The 14,626-nt window shown below is 33.1% G+C and overlaps 1 protein-coding gene across 3 annotated transcripts in view; it reads right to left on the bottom strand.

Annotated features, from left to right (window-relative positions):
- The window catches only part of LOC149373154 (formin-like protein), a 119,505-nt gene that overhangs the window by 51,045 nt on the left and 53,834 nt on the right, over positions 1–14,626 (bottom strand). The window contains exon 2 of one of the 3 annotated variants that reach the window (XM_089597803.1): positions 7,007–7,110. The exons of the other annotated variants lie outside the window; for them this stretch is intronic. Coding sequence (XP_089453929.1) covers positions 7,007–7,110 — 104 coding nt within the window. The remainder of the gene's footprint in view (positions 1–7,006; positions 7,111–14,626) is intronic. 3 annotated transcript variants of the gene reach the window in all.

The following is a 14,626-nucleotide window of genomic DNA, read 5'->3' as shown; positions in this document are numbered from 1 at the left end:
GCGTATACATACATATATAGTACAATGCATAATGAATACTTGAAAAATTAAGAAATTCTCGACAATCATGACTTATTTAAATGCATAATACATAAATACATAAGAAATACTTAAGTGTCCATACGTTTACAGCTATCAACAAAATTGCATTAATAATAAACGTAAGGAAATTTTTTTCTTAAATATTTATAATATTTTAATAATTTTTTTAAACACCTACATCTTTATTTTAAAAGATATGTTTTTTAACTACTATACAAATGATTATTACTTTTACATATTGATACCTAAATAATCAATACTCTTTTTTATTAATTTTTTAGATATAGTTCTTAAAATTACGATATTCTATTGGTATTAAACCCATAAACTATTTACTAAATTTCAATATTGTGTTTTTAAACCTCAAAACTGGTTTATGAAACTTGCTTCCAATACATAAATATTAAATTTAATACATATTTTTCTAACAGTGTATATATATATATATATATAAATTCCAGTGAAGTACTTATAACTCAGTATTTATTTACCGCATATACTCATTGCAGGATTTTTACATATCCTATATCCCTAATATCTACCATCTTGGTTCTCTGTCCCTAGTTATCCTCATTTTTCCCAAGTATGCGAGTCTTCCGTGCGAACCCTGTGCAAAGTTTCTCTCGACTCGATCATCAATTCTACTGGGTACTATTTACAGTGAGCAGAGCTTGTCTCAAGCACACTCAAGCTTTTAATGCATAAAAGGATATTTCTAATGAACCATTTAACTCCCTGTCCTGACCGTTTTAAAACCGACATTAATTCCATTAGATGGGTCGGGTGTTGGCTTTTCTTCGAAAAGAGAGCCCCCTCTAAAGGTCTAGGCATCACCAGAAAAATCCACTTTTTGTTCTTAAAAATCGAATAAGTGGTTTTCCGCATCCTGGTTACTTATTCTATCGAAAAAGCCCGAGCATAAATCTCGGTAGTTTTCGACGAGATTAGAATTCATGACCCCTTGCTAGTTTCTCTGGCCAGCAGGCTATAGACTAGGAGGAAACAGCAATCAACTGGGAAAATGAATTTTCCCGGAATTTTTTTGTACCATCTTGTTGACAATCTGTTACTGTACAGGACAGTATAGTTTTCTAGGCAGAAATGTGGTCAGAAATCTTTCAAACGAACTTTTCTTAAACAATTTTGTTGAAGTTGTTTTTTTTATTCTGAATCAATATTTTTCTATTCTTTGGCACATTTTAAACATAAAAAAAAAACTAATTGCAGTGTTCATATCGGAGCTCTATATTTTTCGAGTAAAAAATTTCTTAAGTTTTGAAAAATGCTATTTTTCCGATTTCGAGAACTCTGCGAGAGTACCAAATAAACACAATTTTTTATACTTCTACACACGAACACAAATTGTGAGCCTTCCTCTATAACTGGTAAAAAATAAAATTTTGAAGATTACATGGCAACATTGTGTTTTGCAGTAAACATTTAAGGCATTTTAGCCACAAATAGTACGAGGCACCCCCCGATAAATACATTGCGAAATTTTGTCTGATAGCAAACTATTTGTACATATCTATTTGACCATGATTCATGATTTTCAGAATAACAAGACATAAAAAATGAAACATTTTCCGTATCAGAAACACAGACAGTTACGTGACTATTTCCAACTTAATTTTTCATACTAAAAAATCTTTTTCTATAACATGCACCTTCTACTCATAACTAATTATAAGAGGTAGTCATCCCAGCACCTTCAGAAAAGAGTATCCCACCAATATATCGATATAAGTATACCAGAATAATTAAATGGTGATTTAATTTTGCTTCTAAATGAGTTGTGCATTCTTTCAAGGCATTGATAGAAATTTGTAAACAATATGAATACAATTCTGTAATATTTTAAGGGTAGCCAACAGACAGCGACATTTAAATACGGAGAATTTTCCGAAACATTTATCGATATGTATAAATCAAAAAAGAAAAAAATTTACACATTTTTTAAACAGATTTTCAAAACTTGAAAAAATAATATTATTTTTGATAATTTCATTGTGGTACAATATTACGCATATGTAGGCCCGTCAGACTTTAGATGTTGAAAGTTTTCTGATTGTCCACTAATGCACGTAAATCAAAAATCCCGAATATTTCTTTAATAGCTTTGTCGACCTCCTTACGAGGGTTATAATTATTGTGTGATTAAATTGAAAACATAAATATTTTACAAGTGTCTGTATGCTTTCTGCCAGAAAAATAAAGTGTTTTTCGATTATACGTATCTGGAGGAATTTCCACTTTTTTCAAACTTTTTGAGGTTAATACACAAGTGACTTTTCTTCAAGTTTTATTGTAAATTCACTAGCAAGATTGTGAAAATATCTGAAAACAATACGTTAAAAGTATGTGCATACTTTTTATCGTAAATTTTCTTTAAAAGTCGTAAAGAGTCATCTAAAAATTAAAACTGGAGCTCTTGAAATGAGCTTAAGGGGGCTCCAGCGGAAGGAGTTAGGAGGTCACAGGTAGCTTAATTGATAGATAAAAACACGCTGATTCCAACGGTGTCCTTATTTACCCCTTTAACCCTGGAAAATTTTGAGATATTTGCTCTCAAAGTTCGTACATTATACATAGCCTCTCATAGAGCAACGTGAAAACATCGGTATTTTCTAACAATAATTGAGGAGTTACATGTCAGGACTGTAACTTTTTTATAGAAAAACATCTCAGCTTTCAGATGGTACCTTCAAAAATATAGGTAAGCCTGGAAATATTTGAGATATTTTGTAAAGTATTGATCAAGTCATTGAATTAGCAGGGTCATGACGGGATGCCATCTTGCTGTTTGTAAGGCGCGCGCTTTTGAATATTTCAGAATTACACTGCATGTACTTACAAAAGTTTCATGTCATTTGTAACTCTTTTTTAATCGTGTTCTGCTATGGATTACTTACACTTGTTTTTTTTTAATAAAATAGAACATTGAAAAATTTTAACTGCAATGACTTTTTATTTTATCAAAAATTGCGTCAATAATTTTTTTATTTGAAGTAACTCTTACTTTATTATTTACACTCATAGATAATAATGAGGTGATGCCATTTGTAGGATCTTTTTTATGTGCATCTACTAATACTTCTATTGATATCAATTCTTTGGCCATTTTATAAATTATCTTATCATTAATAATACCTTTTAATAATATTAATTTTTGTTTGTTATCATCAATTACTTTTTTATTTCTTTTTTGCTGTTGCAAAATCATTTCAGCATCCTGCAAGTCTTGATGACTCTTACAGTGATGTGTGATTTCTTTCATTTTTTATAACACAAAAAAACTAATTCTAAATAAAACGCTCTGTATGTGACAGAAGCTGCTGTTTGTTTACCATAGGTACGGACACATCATATATATAGATCATGGTGCTTGCTTATATATACACGTATATATAGATATATACTCACAGAAGTGATACCAACTAACCGAATAGTTTTCGGGTTGGTACCAGTGCTCGCTGGAGCCCCCTTAAATATTTGTTCTAAAAAGCTAAAAAAAGTTATCAAACTTAAAAGTTACAGCCCAAAAAAAACTTAAAAATCAAAAAAGTTGTTACGTTAAAAGATGTTGACAATCTTTTGGTAAATAAAAAAAAAGAAACTTCAAGCTTTGTTCAAGCATTTAAATTTTCATCACAAGAACTTATTTCTTTAAGAACACTCTGCAGTATTTTAAAGCACAGTTACAAAAGAACAATTTATTTAAAAATTTGGTTCTAAAACTCTTGTACAACAATAAAAAATTACATGCCAATACTTGAATCCTGCATTTAGGTACCTTTGTCAGGGCTTTTTTTAAAGGTGTGTTTTGATGTTACACCATTTTACATTTTTTGGTACCTTGAAAATTAAAAAAAAAAAAAGAATTCCTAAAATATAAGTAGAGCGTTAACTCGTTGAAAAAAATCTCCATATATTTTGACTTTAGTCTTGTGCCACTCTAAATCTAAGAGAAACTTACGAGCATAAGAAAACACTAAAAAATCGAATCATTCTTTTGTAAATCTAGGCTCGTCATATAATCAAGTTCAAGGTCTTCTACTGATATCGAGATTGTTGTTAAACAAGTTATTGAAAAGGGCTATAAGAGTTTTTTCGAAAAACTCTCGAATTTTCAATCACTATATTAGGGCTTTGTAAGACTATTTTTCGGCGGAACAATCCATTTTCTCGACATCGCTGGACATTTATCATAAACAAAGCAGTGTTTTAATTGGTGCGCCACGAATAAATTAATTGAAAATTGCTGCACCCTAAAATAAAAAAAAGCATAAGCTCTGTGGGATCTGATGATTATCATATTAAGGCTTTGTAGAAATATTTTTCTTCGGAAAACCATCTTTTCCTCTTCATCACAACATGTTTACTATAGACGAAGCATTGTTTATAAATATTGCGATACAAAAAAATTAATGAGATATTATTGCGCACTAAATGTGTGTAAAAAGTTTTTTGCGAAATCCTTCAATTATTTATTTATTTAAGGCTTTATAAAAGTATATTTTATGTATCCATATTCAACTCTGTAAATCATATAATTTGATTAATATTTGCAGCTATTTTATCATCAATTCGTACTTATAACATCTGTAATGTAATTTCATTACTTGTGCTGTGATTAGACGTATTTTACTTAATAAATTATTTTTTATTTCACTAGCACTCTTTAAGTTCTTAACAAAATGAACTACAATCATTGAATATGTTTCTAATAAACGAAATAATATAACCTAAAATTTACTTTCATTTTTAATTATATACTTAATGCCCATCAAAAATACAATTCTATACAAGCATCCGTAATTAGGTATAAAAATTACAACAATATTTTCCATTCCAGCATTAATAGACTAACAAAAATTAAACGTTTTCCGATGCCTTATAGGACAATTCTTTTGTGCCAAGTTCGTTACAGATCACATTGTTATTTATAATTAGGATACAACCGCTTTACAGAAAAAAAAGAAATTATAGCTTAATTTTTGCAAGCAGCATTTTGTTAAATTTTTAGTCCTTTAAAGATCAGCGACAAAATAGTAATTAGCAGATGGTTTGAGCAACAAACGACCAACTAATTTTCTCGCTTGCAGACTTACTAAATCTTATTTGGAAGTCAAATTACGTGGTATGTGGTGCTAGCTTCATATCTGCAAAAAAGTTTTTGTAATTTTAAGATTTGATAGGTTCATGTACATAACTATTAAAATCGTATTATTTCAGCGACAAACGAGTAACAAATTTTCTTGCTTGCAGATTTGCCTGTTCTAAGGTCAAGATACGTGATATGTGCTGTGGCTTGATATCAAGCTAGCGAAACTTGTTGTACCTGAGTTCTGTAAATGCCAATACATTTTGTTTTTCTGTAGTAAGTTAATATAATAAGCAACAAATAAGCAACAATTTGTCCGTAAATGTTAAAATATTGGTTGTGACTAGGTGCTGCTAGCTTGATATACGTTCTTGACGAGATAATGCAAATATACATGGAAGGCAAGAATGCAAATTATTTCGAAGTACTTTTTCTGCGAGCAGTATATGCGATTTCTTACGTGGGAAGAATGTTGCACTTTGCTTCCTAAAAACAGAGAACTAAGCCCCCTTTCGACGGGGGTATGAGAAAATATTAATAGAAGTATCACAACATTGGAAACGATTGCGCCTTTACACTTGTGGTCATTATTTACTACATTAAAACTAAACACTACTGTTTGATTAATCAGTAAAGAATTTTTTGAAATTATTATTATAGTTATTAATATAAGGCAATAGATAATGGAAATATTAAATTTAATATTGTTCCAATAAATGAACGATTACAGGTACATGTGCAAAAATATTTGGAAAAGAAAGATTCAACAAAAAATAGTGCAATATAAATAATGCCTACGCATAGGTAGTATCAACTATCCTAAGCGCTTACAATAGGGCTTAAGTTCTGTAACTTGTTAAAGGTGAAAATTATAACGTATGGCAGTGTTCATCAAGCGCTGCAATTTAACATATAAATGTCCCGATAAATCAATGTATACAAGAAAACTAATACTTAAAAAGTGTAATGATCAAAGCACAAGCCAAACACTCACGCAAACTAAGTGTAAGATCACGACAAGTCCTACCTATTATTTTAAAGCTTTTTTGGAATCATGCACTCCTCATACTATATAAATACATTCATTTCTCCTTAAAAATTGTTTTCTGATTCGGATTTCTGTATAACGGTTTTACTATTATCTAAATATAAAGGTAAATAAAAAGTTTCATGGTTAATCACACCGTTTAAAAGTTAAACGGATATAAAGACAGTTCACGCCATAAATACAATGTTTTTCTTTAAAAAAAAAATAATAACAAATGTTTTGTATTAAAATATTTCGTCACATCTCATGATTATTCAGAACCGTCTACAATAAAACTTGTATCATTCTGTTTTCATGACATAAAAAAATTTTGTTTTGATATTTACTCAAATCAATATTATATCAAACGCTCTATACAACGTTACTTCTTTAGTATTATCATGCGGCTGTAAGACAATCATTTTTAGCACTGATAAATTACATAAGTAACACGATTTATCTACTGATCTAAGATCTTATAAATATGGAGAAGTGCCCGATTTTTGTTATATTTACCGAAATTTTCTGTATAAAATTTTTTTAAATTTTTTATAATTTTTATTGCTCTCAGCATTTTAGGAAAAATAAAACTAATCGAAAAATTTTTTTCGTTCAAAAGGTAGCAGTATGACACTAGCCTATTAAAAATACTATTTAATAGTTATAACGAACAGTGACGTGATGTTGTGATTGAAATTTCCTTGTGCCGTTTTGACTGTGACGACTCGTGTGATACCATCGGCACCTGGGTGGATCTCGACGACAACTCCCAACTGCCAGCGCGTGCAGGACTGATTCTTGCATTTACGGAGGACTATGGAATTAATACCGACCTCGTGATTGGACTCATGCCATTTTTGTCGACATTGGAATTCATGAAGATATCAAACGTCCTGCCGTGCTCTTGTGGTGAAGTGCTAAGCCGAAAATCGATTACCTGGAACACACAAAAATCAGCATCCGGTAGAAATGTCATAGGTCTTCCGATTAATAAATGTGCCAGCATGATAGCTGTTAAGTCATTAGAATCATTTGACATAATATAAAGTGGTCTTGAACTAAGAATAGCTTCAATTTCTATGGCAAGAGTGTTTGATACTTTAAAAGTCAACAGTTGATCGCCTATTACTCGTTTGAGATGGGGTTAAAATGATTCTACCACGGCTTCCTAAATTCCACCAAAATGTGGCAAAAGTGGTGGATTTTACCAAGCAATATTTCTTAGAACCGCAAAATGATCGACATCGTCACGAAACTGGTTGGAGTTAAATAAAACATACATTTCTTGTAATTCGTTGTTGGCTCCGACGAAATTCGTACCATTATCCGAAAACACGTGACTAGGAATACCTCGTTGACCACAACAACGTTTAAACGCGCCTAAAAAATTTTTTAGTGGTTAAATCACTTACGATCTTAAGGTGCACCGCTTTCAATGCCATGTACACAAACACACAACTGTAGACCTTAACACGATTTCGATTACGCAGCTTTTTTTCTTTTGTAAACAGAGATCCAAAGAAATCCATCCCGACGTTAGTGAGCGCAGCTAATTCGTTAACGCGAGCTGACGGTGAGTCATTTTACGGTGAATCGGATTCACACGATGTCTAACACATTCCACACATTTGATCACTATTTTTCGCACTTTTTGTTTTCCGTCGAATAACCAAAACCAATGTTTCATAGTATTTCAAGTAGTTTTAATTTCTGCATGCAATGTGTGAAAATTTATACCGCGAATAATTAAGGCGATAACGTAATGACACGAGAGTAACAATATCGAATGTTTTTCTTAAAAGGAAATGTTCGCATTCTTCCATCCCCCGCCCACTCGCAAAATGCCGTGTACATTGACAAACGGATCAAAGGCTGATAATCGCGGATTTTTAGTGATATCGATACTGATAAACACGAAATCTCGTCAAAAAACTGTTTCGATTGAATTCTGATACGCAGGACTCGGCTATCTACTTCGACTTTTTCTTCAACATAAATCGATTTTCTCTTTAATTTGTTAGTGCATTTTATACGCAAGCAAAAGGCAACTACGATAATTAATTTAGAGTAAGAGGAGAACCGGGTGAAAATCTCGGTTCCCGAATTGCTTAATAAACACGTTTTTCTCTTGAAACCTGGTAGTTCGCTCGATGTTATTACTAAGGATTTGGGCCACTCATTTTCGGATTTCTGAAGACATTCAAAACCGTAAAGCCAAGCTCGATTTTTCAAAAAATCTATCGATAATTGTCTCCACAATAACGCGTTAGCAGGGTTATCTCTCGTTCGTACGTGCATACATTCGTGGAGAACATCTAGATCCAATTGAATTACCGTAATTCGATTCGCACACACCAGATGCATTACGTAATTTTAGTACTGATCTACAACATACGCAAAAACACGCGCCGTAACCAACCTGACTTGCATCACAAAATTCGTGTACCTCGATTTTTCAAGGCTTATAAACAAAAAGGTTTCGAATTGTCGCAAAACCGCATATGCGGGAAAATTAATTTGCGAACTCTATCTAGAACTAATGCGATTCCTGTGGTCTCGTCTCATCTCAGCCACACTTGTATTTCCAGCAGTCCTAAATTACATTTTTCGCGTACAACACTACTGGATCTAGTAGACCTGGTAGATAGAAAGTCTTTGTGATTTCGAAAAGTATGTAGGAATTTGTGATCGTACTAACAATTTTGATATCTTTGACTGTATACATATAAGTACTTGAACGCGAATCCCACACTACCACAAGTGTTTTCGAAACTGGTTCCGTTTTTACGATACAATCACTCTCAAAAATTTTCCAATCTCAGATAGCTGGTGAAGCGTGCGTATTACGAGGTATGAGGCAGACGCTACTCTTACGTGACCATGTTAAGCTCGTGCACCACGAGTTCCTTTCCGTGGTACAAAAAAATCGCTTATTTCGTCTGTCGTCAGAATGGACCAAAACATACCTATACATCTCTTCTATACCCGCGGTTCAAACAAATGCATATGACCGAAATCGGATCACGTATTCGAAAAGCTTTGGCTTAAAGGTAGGTCCAACTAATAATGTTTGATTTAACTTTGATATGCCTCAATCGGTTTTCGCGGACGCGTCGAATACTATGCGTCGTATTGCTTGGTGATTTTATAATTGTATGATGCAGCATATTGTGCTTGCTAGGAAATTTATTCTGCACTAGCGTCAGGTGTCCAAGAGTTTTAAATCTATCGAGTACCTTTGTACATTCGTGATTAAGTTCGCCGTCTGCTTGTAATTTCCGACATTGCATATAAACGCCGAAGAGCTTGCGTGCCAGAATTCTTTAAGTCTGGTGACTCTTTGTTAAATGGAAGACTCACAATATGCCACCCGGTTTGATCGCGCATCGTGTTTTCGACGTACTGGCGCTCGCATATAGCTTTCTGATCCTGTTTTCCCGACTCGCACTTCACCTCTTCGATTTTACAAAATTTCCATAGTTGATCTACCAACGCGCTCAAATGACATAAAACTACTCATGTATTCTGATTCTCCTGTAAGCCATTTGCAATCAGCGTCATTTGTAAGATCAAATCGCCCCCCATCAAGCGCAATGTTTATCTGTCTGACTGACAAGAGCGATAAAGTTGCTTCAAAGTCGATTAGCAAATCTATTGAACAAGGTATATGAAATCGTGGATCTGCTAATTTTAAATTTTGCAGTATGCAAATAGACGCGCACGCAAAAGGTTCGTCTAGCATAAAATCTGCAATCTTCAGAATCGTGAAAAATATAAGTATTTTTGAGAAGCTTTTAATGCGTGATCTGAAAGTTATGTCAACACAGTGTTTCGTGGTTGTATTTAATGTATCGATCGCATCTAAGGGTATCGCAAAAGCTTGCGATAGCAATTGTACTTCGCACGCAAATTTTTCTGCCACAAAATAGGCCGTCGCACAGGTGTCCAGCTGCGTGCGTGCTTCGACGAAATTCCCTCGCGCATTGTTAACTTTAACTACTGCGCTCATCATAAACTGGGATGACGGAGCTCAGGCGATTGTTTCTAGCATGCTTGCCTCTAGTCAGGCATAAGTTTTTTCACCCTTTGATTCACCATGCAAGGAGGTGTGATGCTGTTCACCATACATTTGACACGAACCTGATTTACACGCTCCAGAGTGATTGCTTAGACAGTTTTTGCATAGTCGCTTGAATAGAACGAATTTTCAGCACCTTTCTACGCTCAGCCCTTTGTACTCCGAGCCTAAGTAGATACGATGGACTTCTCCGCAACGTAAACATTATATTGTCACTGCACCAGTGGCGACCGCACGCGCCGATGACATACTTTGCCTTATTTTATGCTTCCGGTTCTCTTTGACGCTTGCTGCCTTTCTCACCCTTACCTTACGTGATCTTACTTTCCATCAAAGAAAGTCGAAACGTTGTCGCATTGATAAAGTTATAATATTTGTCGAGTTTCGAAAACGCATCTATACCAAACAATTCTTCCTTTACCTGATGGATTTTGATTGGAAAAGCTCATTCTAGCAATTCCACTATAAAAGTATTATCTAACTTAACGCTTAGAGAGGTGAAAACATTCAGATGTTGATGGGTGTCATGAATCAATTTTGAAAGCCCCTGCGCATTTTCAAACTCTAATGGCTTGTTATTTATCAGTGTATCTAAATTTTTGCCAGAAGAATTCTCTTCCAGTCATACACGTCGAAAAGCAGTTGCCAAGCGCTTTTATAATTGGCTGCAATCGCATCAAAAATGAGAACCTTACTCAGCGCTTCCTCCTGCAACGCATTTTTCAAATAAAAGAATTTGATTAGGTCATCGATGTCTGTACGCACATTTACTATCATTTTGAAAGCGCTTTTGAACGTTATCAACTGGTCGTATTGACCGTTGAAGTTTAGGAGTTCGGATACCGGCAGTTTGAGACGCTTTTATTTCTAATTAACAATGACAAGGCGAAGGGATTGCCACTAGGAGTCGGATCTGACTGATCCTTAGTTGCCGTGAATATCGGCTTAAGTTTCGCTGCTATCGTGTAATACTGGTCAGTAATGCTTTCCATCTCGGTAATGTGCGCATTATTGTGGTCGATCACTTCAAACTCATCATTTAGCTTTTCGTACGCACTTAGCAACTTTTTCACGCAATTAAATTGCAGCCAAGCTTTCAACGTGTCAAACGATTTATCAGTAGTCAGCGTTGTAAGCACAGTGAGCTGTTTTTCTAACGTGGAGCATTGTTGCATGAGGACTTTGGCTCACGAAATTATTGTTTAGTCGACGATTGATAACGAAAAAAAAAAAAAAAAGTAAAATCCAAGCTCTTTAATGAAAGGTAAATTAAGTGAAAACTTGCAATACTTCCACACAGAAAGAACCCGTAGAAATAATTAGAACCCCAAAATTATATGACAAAATTAAAGAGAAAACAACAAAAAGCTACACTGAAAATAATAAGAACTTAAAAATTTATAACAAATTTAAAAGGCTAATGAGAAAAAAAATTCACTTTGATGTCGCAGAATCTAATTGATTAAAAAACAAGAAACAAAAGACCGAATTACGTAATTCCCGTATTATTTGAATCAAGTTAAAGATCAGACAGCCTGAAGACGGATATTAAAAATGAGAGTAGGAACTAAATAATAAAATAAACTACACAAAGAGAAGCTAGATATTAATAAAACACAATCCGGAAATATTAGAAAAATGAAAAAATCAAGACAACGTGTGAAAACGTTCGACCGAAAAACAAAAGCCACGAGAAGGTGGCCGTTGACGCTAGCTGGCTCGAGCGTGTCTTACCTTCCCCCATTTTCGGTACTTCTCATCCTAGCCTGCGCTCGTTTGGCGCGTGATCTTAAACACGCGCTACCTCTTACACTCACTTTTTTGACTCGGGTGGAAAAAACTTGAATTACAAGCACTAACACTCTCACTTGCAAGAACATCAATGCAATAAATTTTCCGCACTTATCCATGTGTTTTTCTCTTCGATTTTTCCGCACTTTACAATAAATATAGTAAATTAAGTAAATTTGTGTGCAAGACTACACGCTCTGATAGAAAATTAAAAAAAAAAAATTAAGGGGCAGAACAAAATGAAAAGAGCCTAAGAGAGAAAAAACAAAATTGTGTGAAAGTCAAGCAGTTGGCTACTTACAACTGGCACTTAGTTGACTAAGAATCAACTTGATTAATCTACGAAAGTCGAAAATATATTTATATATTTCTTGCACTTATTTGCTTGAAACTAAATTAACTTATTGTTTAAAAGTAAGAAACAAGTGAAAATACTTATATTTGGCACTAACTTTCCTTAAAACTAATTGAAGTATTTACAAAATATGAAAAACAGTTTAGCTACTCATCGCCAGCGCTCACTTACTTAGGAATCAATGATTGTTAGCGCTTACTTCCTCATGGATTTATCATATAAAATTAAAAAAACCGTTTGATTTTTTATCGCTGGTACGAGCTCGCTTAAGTATTCATCGAATTATTTAAAATAAAAACAGTGAAGCTACATATCTGACGATTGCTTACCCAAGAATCAAGTTAATTATTATACAAAAGTAAAAACTCATTGGGCTACTCTTTTTGCCAGTAACTTGCCTAAAAATTAAGTAACTAGTAATATGTAAGTGAAATACAGTTGGAATACTGATCGCTTACGCTTACTCACCAAAAAATTAATTAAATTATTCTTTAAATACAAATAACAGTTAGGCTAATTATAACTGGTAATTACTTGTCTATGGATTAATTTTATTACCATACAAAATTAAACTAACTGTTTATTTGATTCCTCATCGAAAACACTTGCGCACGCTCAAAAACTATTATAATTACTATACAAAACAAAAAAAAACAGTCTGGATCCTCACCGCCGTCGTTTGCTACACAAGTAATTAATTTAATCACCGTACAAAACTGAAAAATTGGTTGGGCTACTTTTCTTTGGCACTTATTTGCTTAATTATTAAATTAATCATCATACACAAAAACAGAGCAGTTGGACTACTTACCCTTGTCACTTAGTACGGTCATAATCTAAACAAAAATTAAACATACTTCCACTGTTACTAATTGCATACTGGAAAGCTACGTGTACATATTAATATAGTGTGTTTACAATATAATAACTTGTCAAAATTAAGAGGGGCAGAGTTGTAAAAAAAACATTAGCATACACATGATATGAGTATACACATGATTTCTTCTAAATTGTAAAAAAAATTTGATAAAATAAATGATAAAAAATATTATAACTTTACTAATCAGCAGTTAAAACATTTATTATATTAATTATTTCAAGGTAACAAAAAAACATAAGTATAACTACAACAGTAGGCTCATAGTCATATCAACGCCTCAGACGAAAACAAGCCCAGTTCAGATTTTCTTATTTAAAATAACATTAAAAAATCTGAACTGGACTTGTTTTCGTCCGAGGCGTCGATTTTTAGTATTGTTTGGTATGGTAATTCAATCTCATCGGAATGTTTATAACGCATCGCTAATACCCTTTTGTTTTTCTAAGCAATTTTTTTCTACAACTTTATTTTCCTATGAAGAAGTAGATCTCTCTTTCGCCCCCCCCCCCCAGGTAGTCAACCTCATTAAGCGGTGCGGAGAGCAAACCTACAGGCACCAAAAACAAATAATAAAATACGACTTATGTTAGTCATGCAGGTTGTATAAAATTTTTTTAATAGAATACTATTTTTTTCAGCTTACTAATGACTAATTACGAATGTTTTTGGAACAGTTGCGATTAACATAATGTAAAAACCCCCCTGATTTATAGCATAAAGGTAACTTGTAAAAATTTTTTAAAATTTTAGTTATTGCTACGTCAATTTTTTTTATATAGTCAATGCAACCTTTATCAGCTTATTTTATTTATCCACTGATTCAGTAACATACAGCTTATAAAGACCATTAATAACCATGTATTTTAGTGTTATATATTGTTGTTAATTTGAATCGGTTGATTTGGATGCTATTATAAATTATAATTTTCGTTGTTTTGTTTGAATTTTTGAAACATACTTACTTCTTGTAACATTATTTATCATTATCATTTTTGCTTATCATTATCATTTTTGTTTATCATTATCATTTTTTTTATAATTACGGTAAAACAGAATCAGAATTTTATGTATCAATGAAGAAGAATGCTAAACAGTCGTTTGACATGTGAAAATAAAACTTTTGATATAAGTGTGAATTTAATTATTACTTTTCACCATACGACGCGGGCGCCCGGAAGAATCCTCCTTACCACTTCGCGCAACCGCATTAACTAAAAGCACCTAATTACTGAACATAATTATGTTTCTTGGTTAATAGCACGTTTAGTTAATTTTGTAGCTCAACAAGTTAGTATAAATCCTTAAATCAAATATTCACAGCCTTAAGTAATAAACTCCTTACAAATGTA

The sequence above is a fragment of the Copidosoma floridanum genome, unplaced genomic scaffold (genome assembly GCF_036245765.1).
Source record: "Copidosoma floridanum isolate Cflo_tuat_1 unplaced genomic scaffold, Cflo_Japanese_pri ptg000037l, whole genome shotgun sequence".
NCBI lineage: Eukaryota > Metazoa > Arthropoda > Insecta > Hymenoptera > Encyrtidae > Copidosoma > Copidosoma floridanum.
Note: the sequence above shows the minus strand (reverse complement) of the source record. Positions and strands in the feature narration are given on the sequence as shown.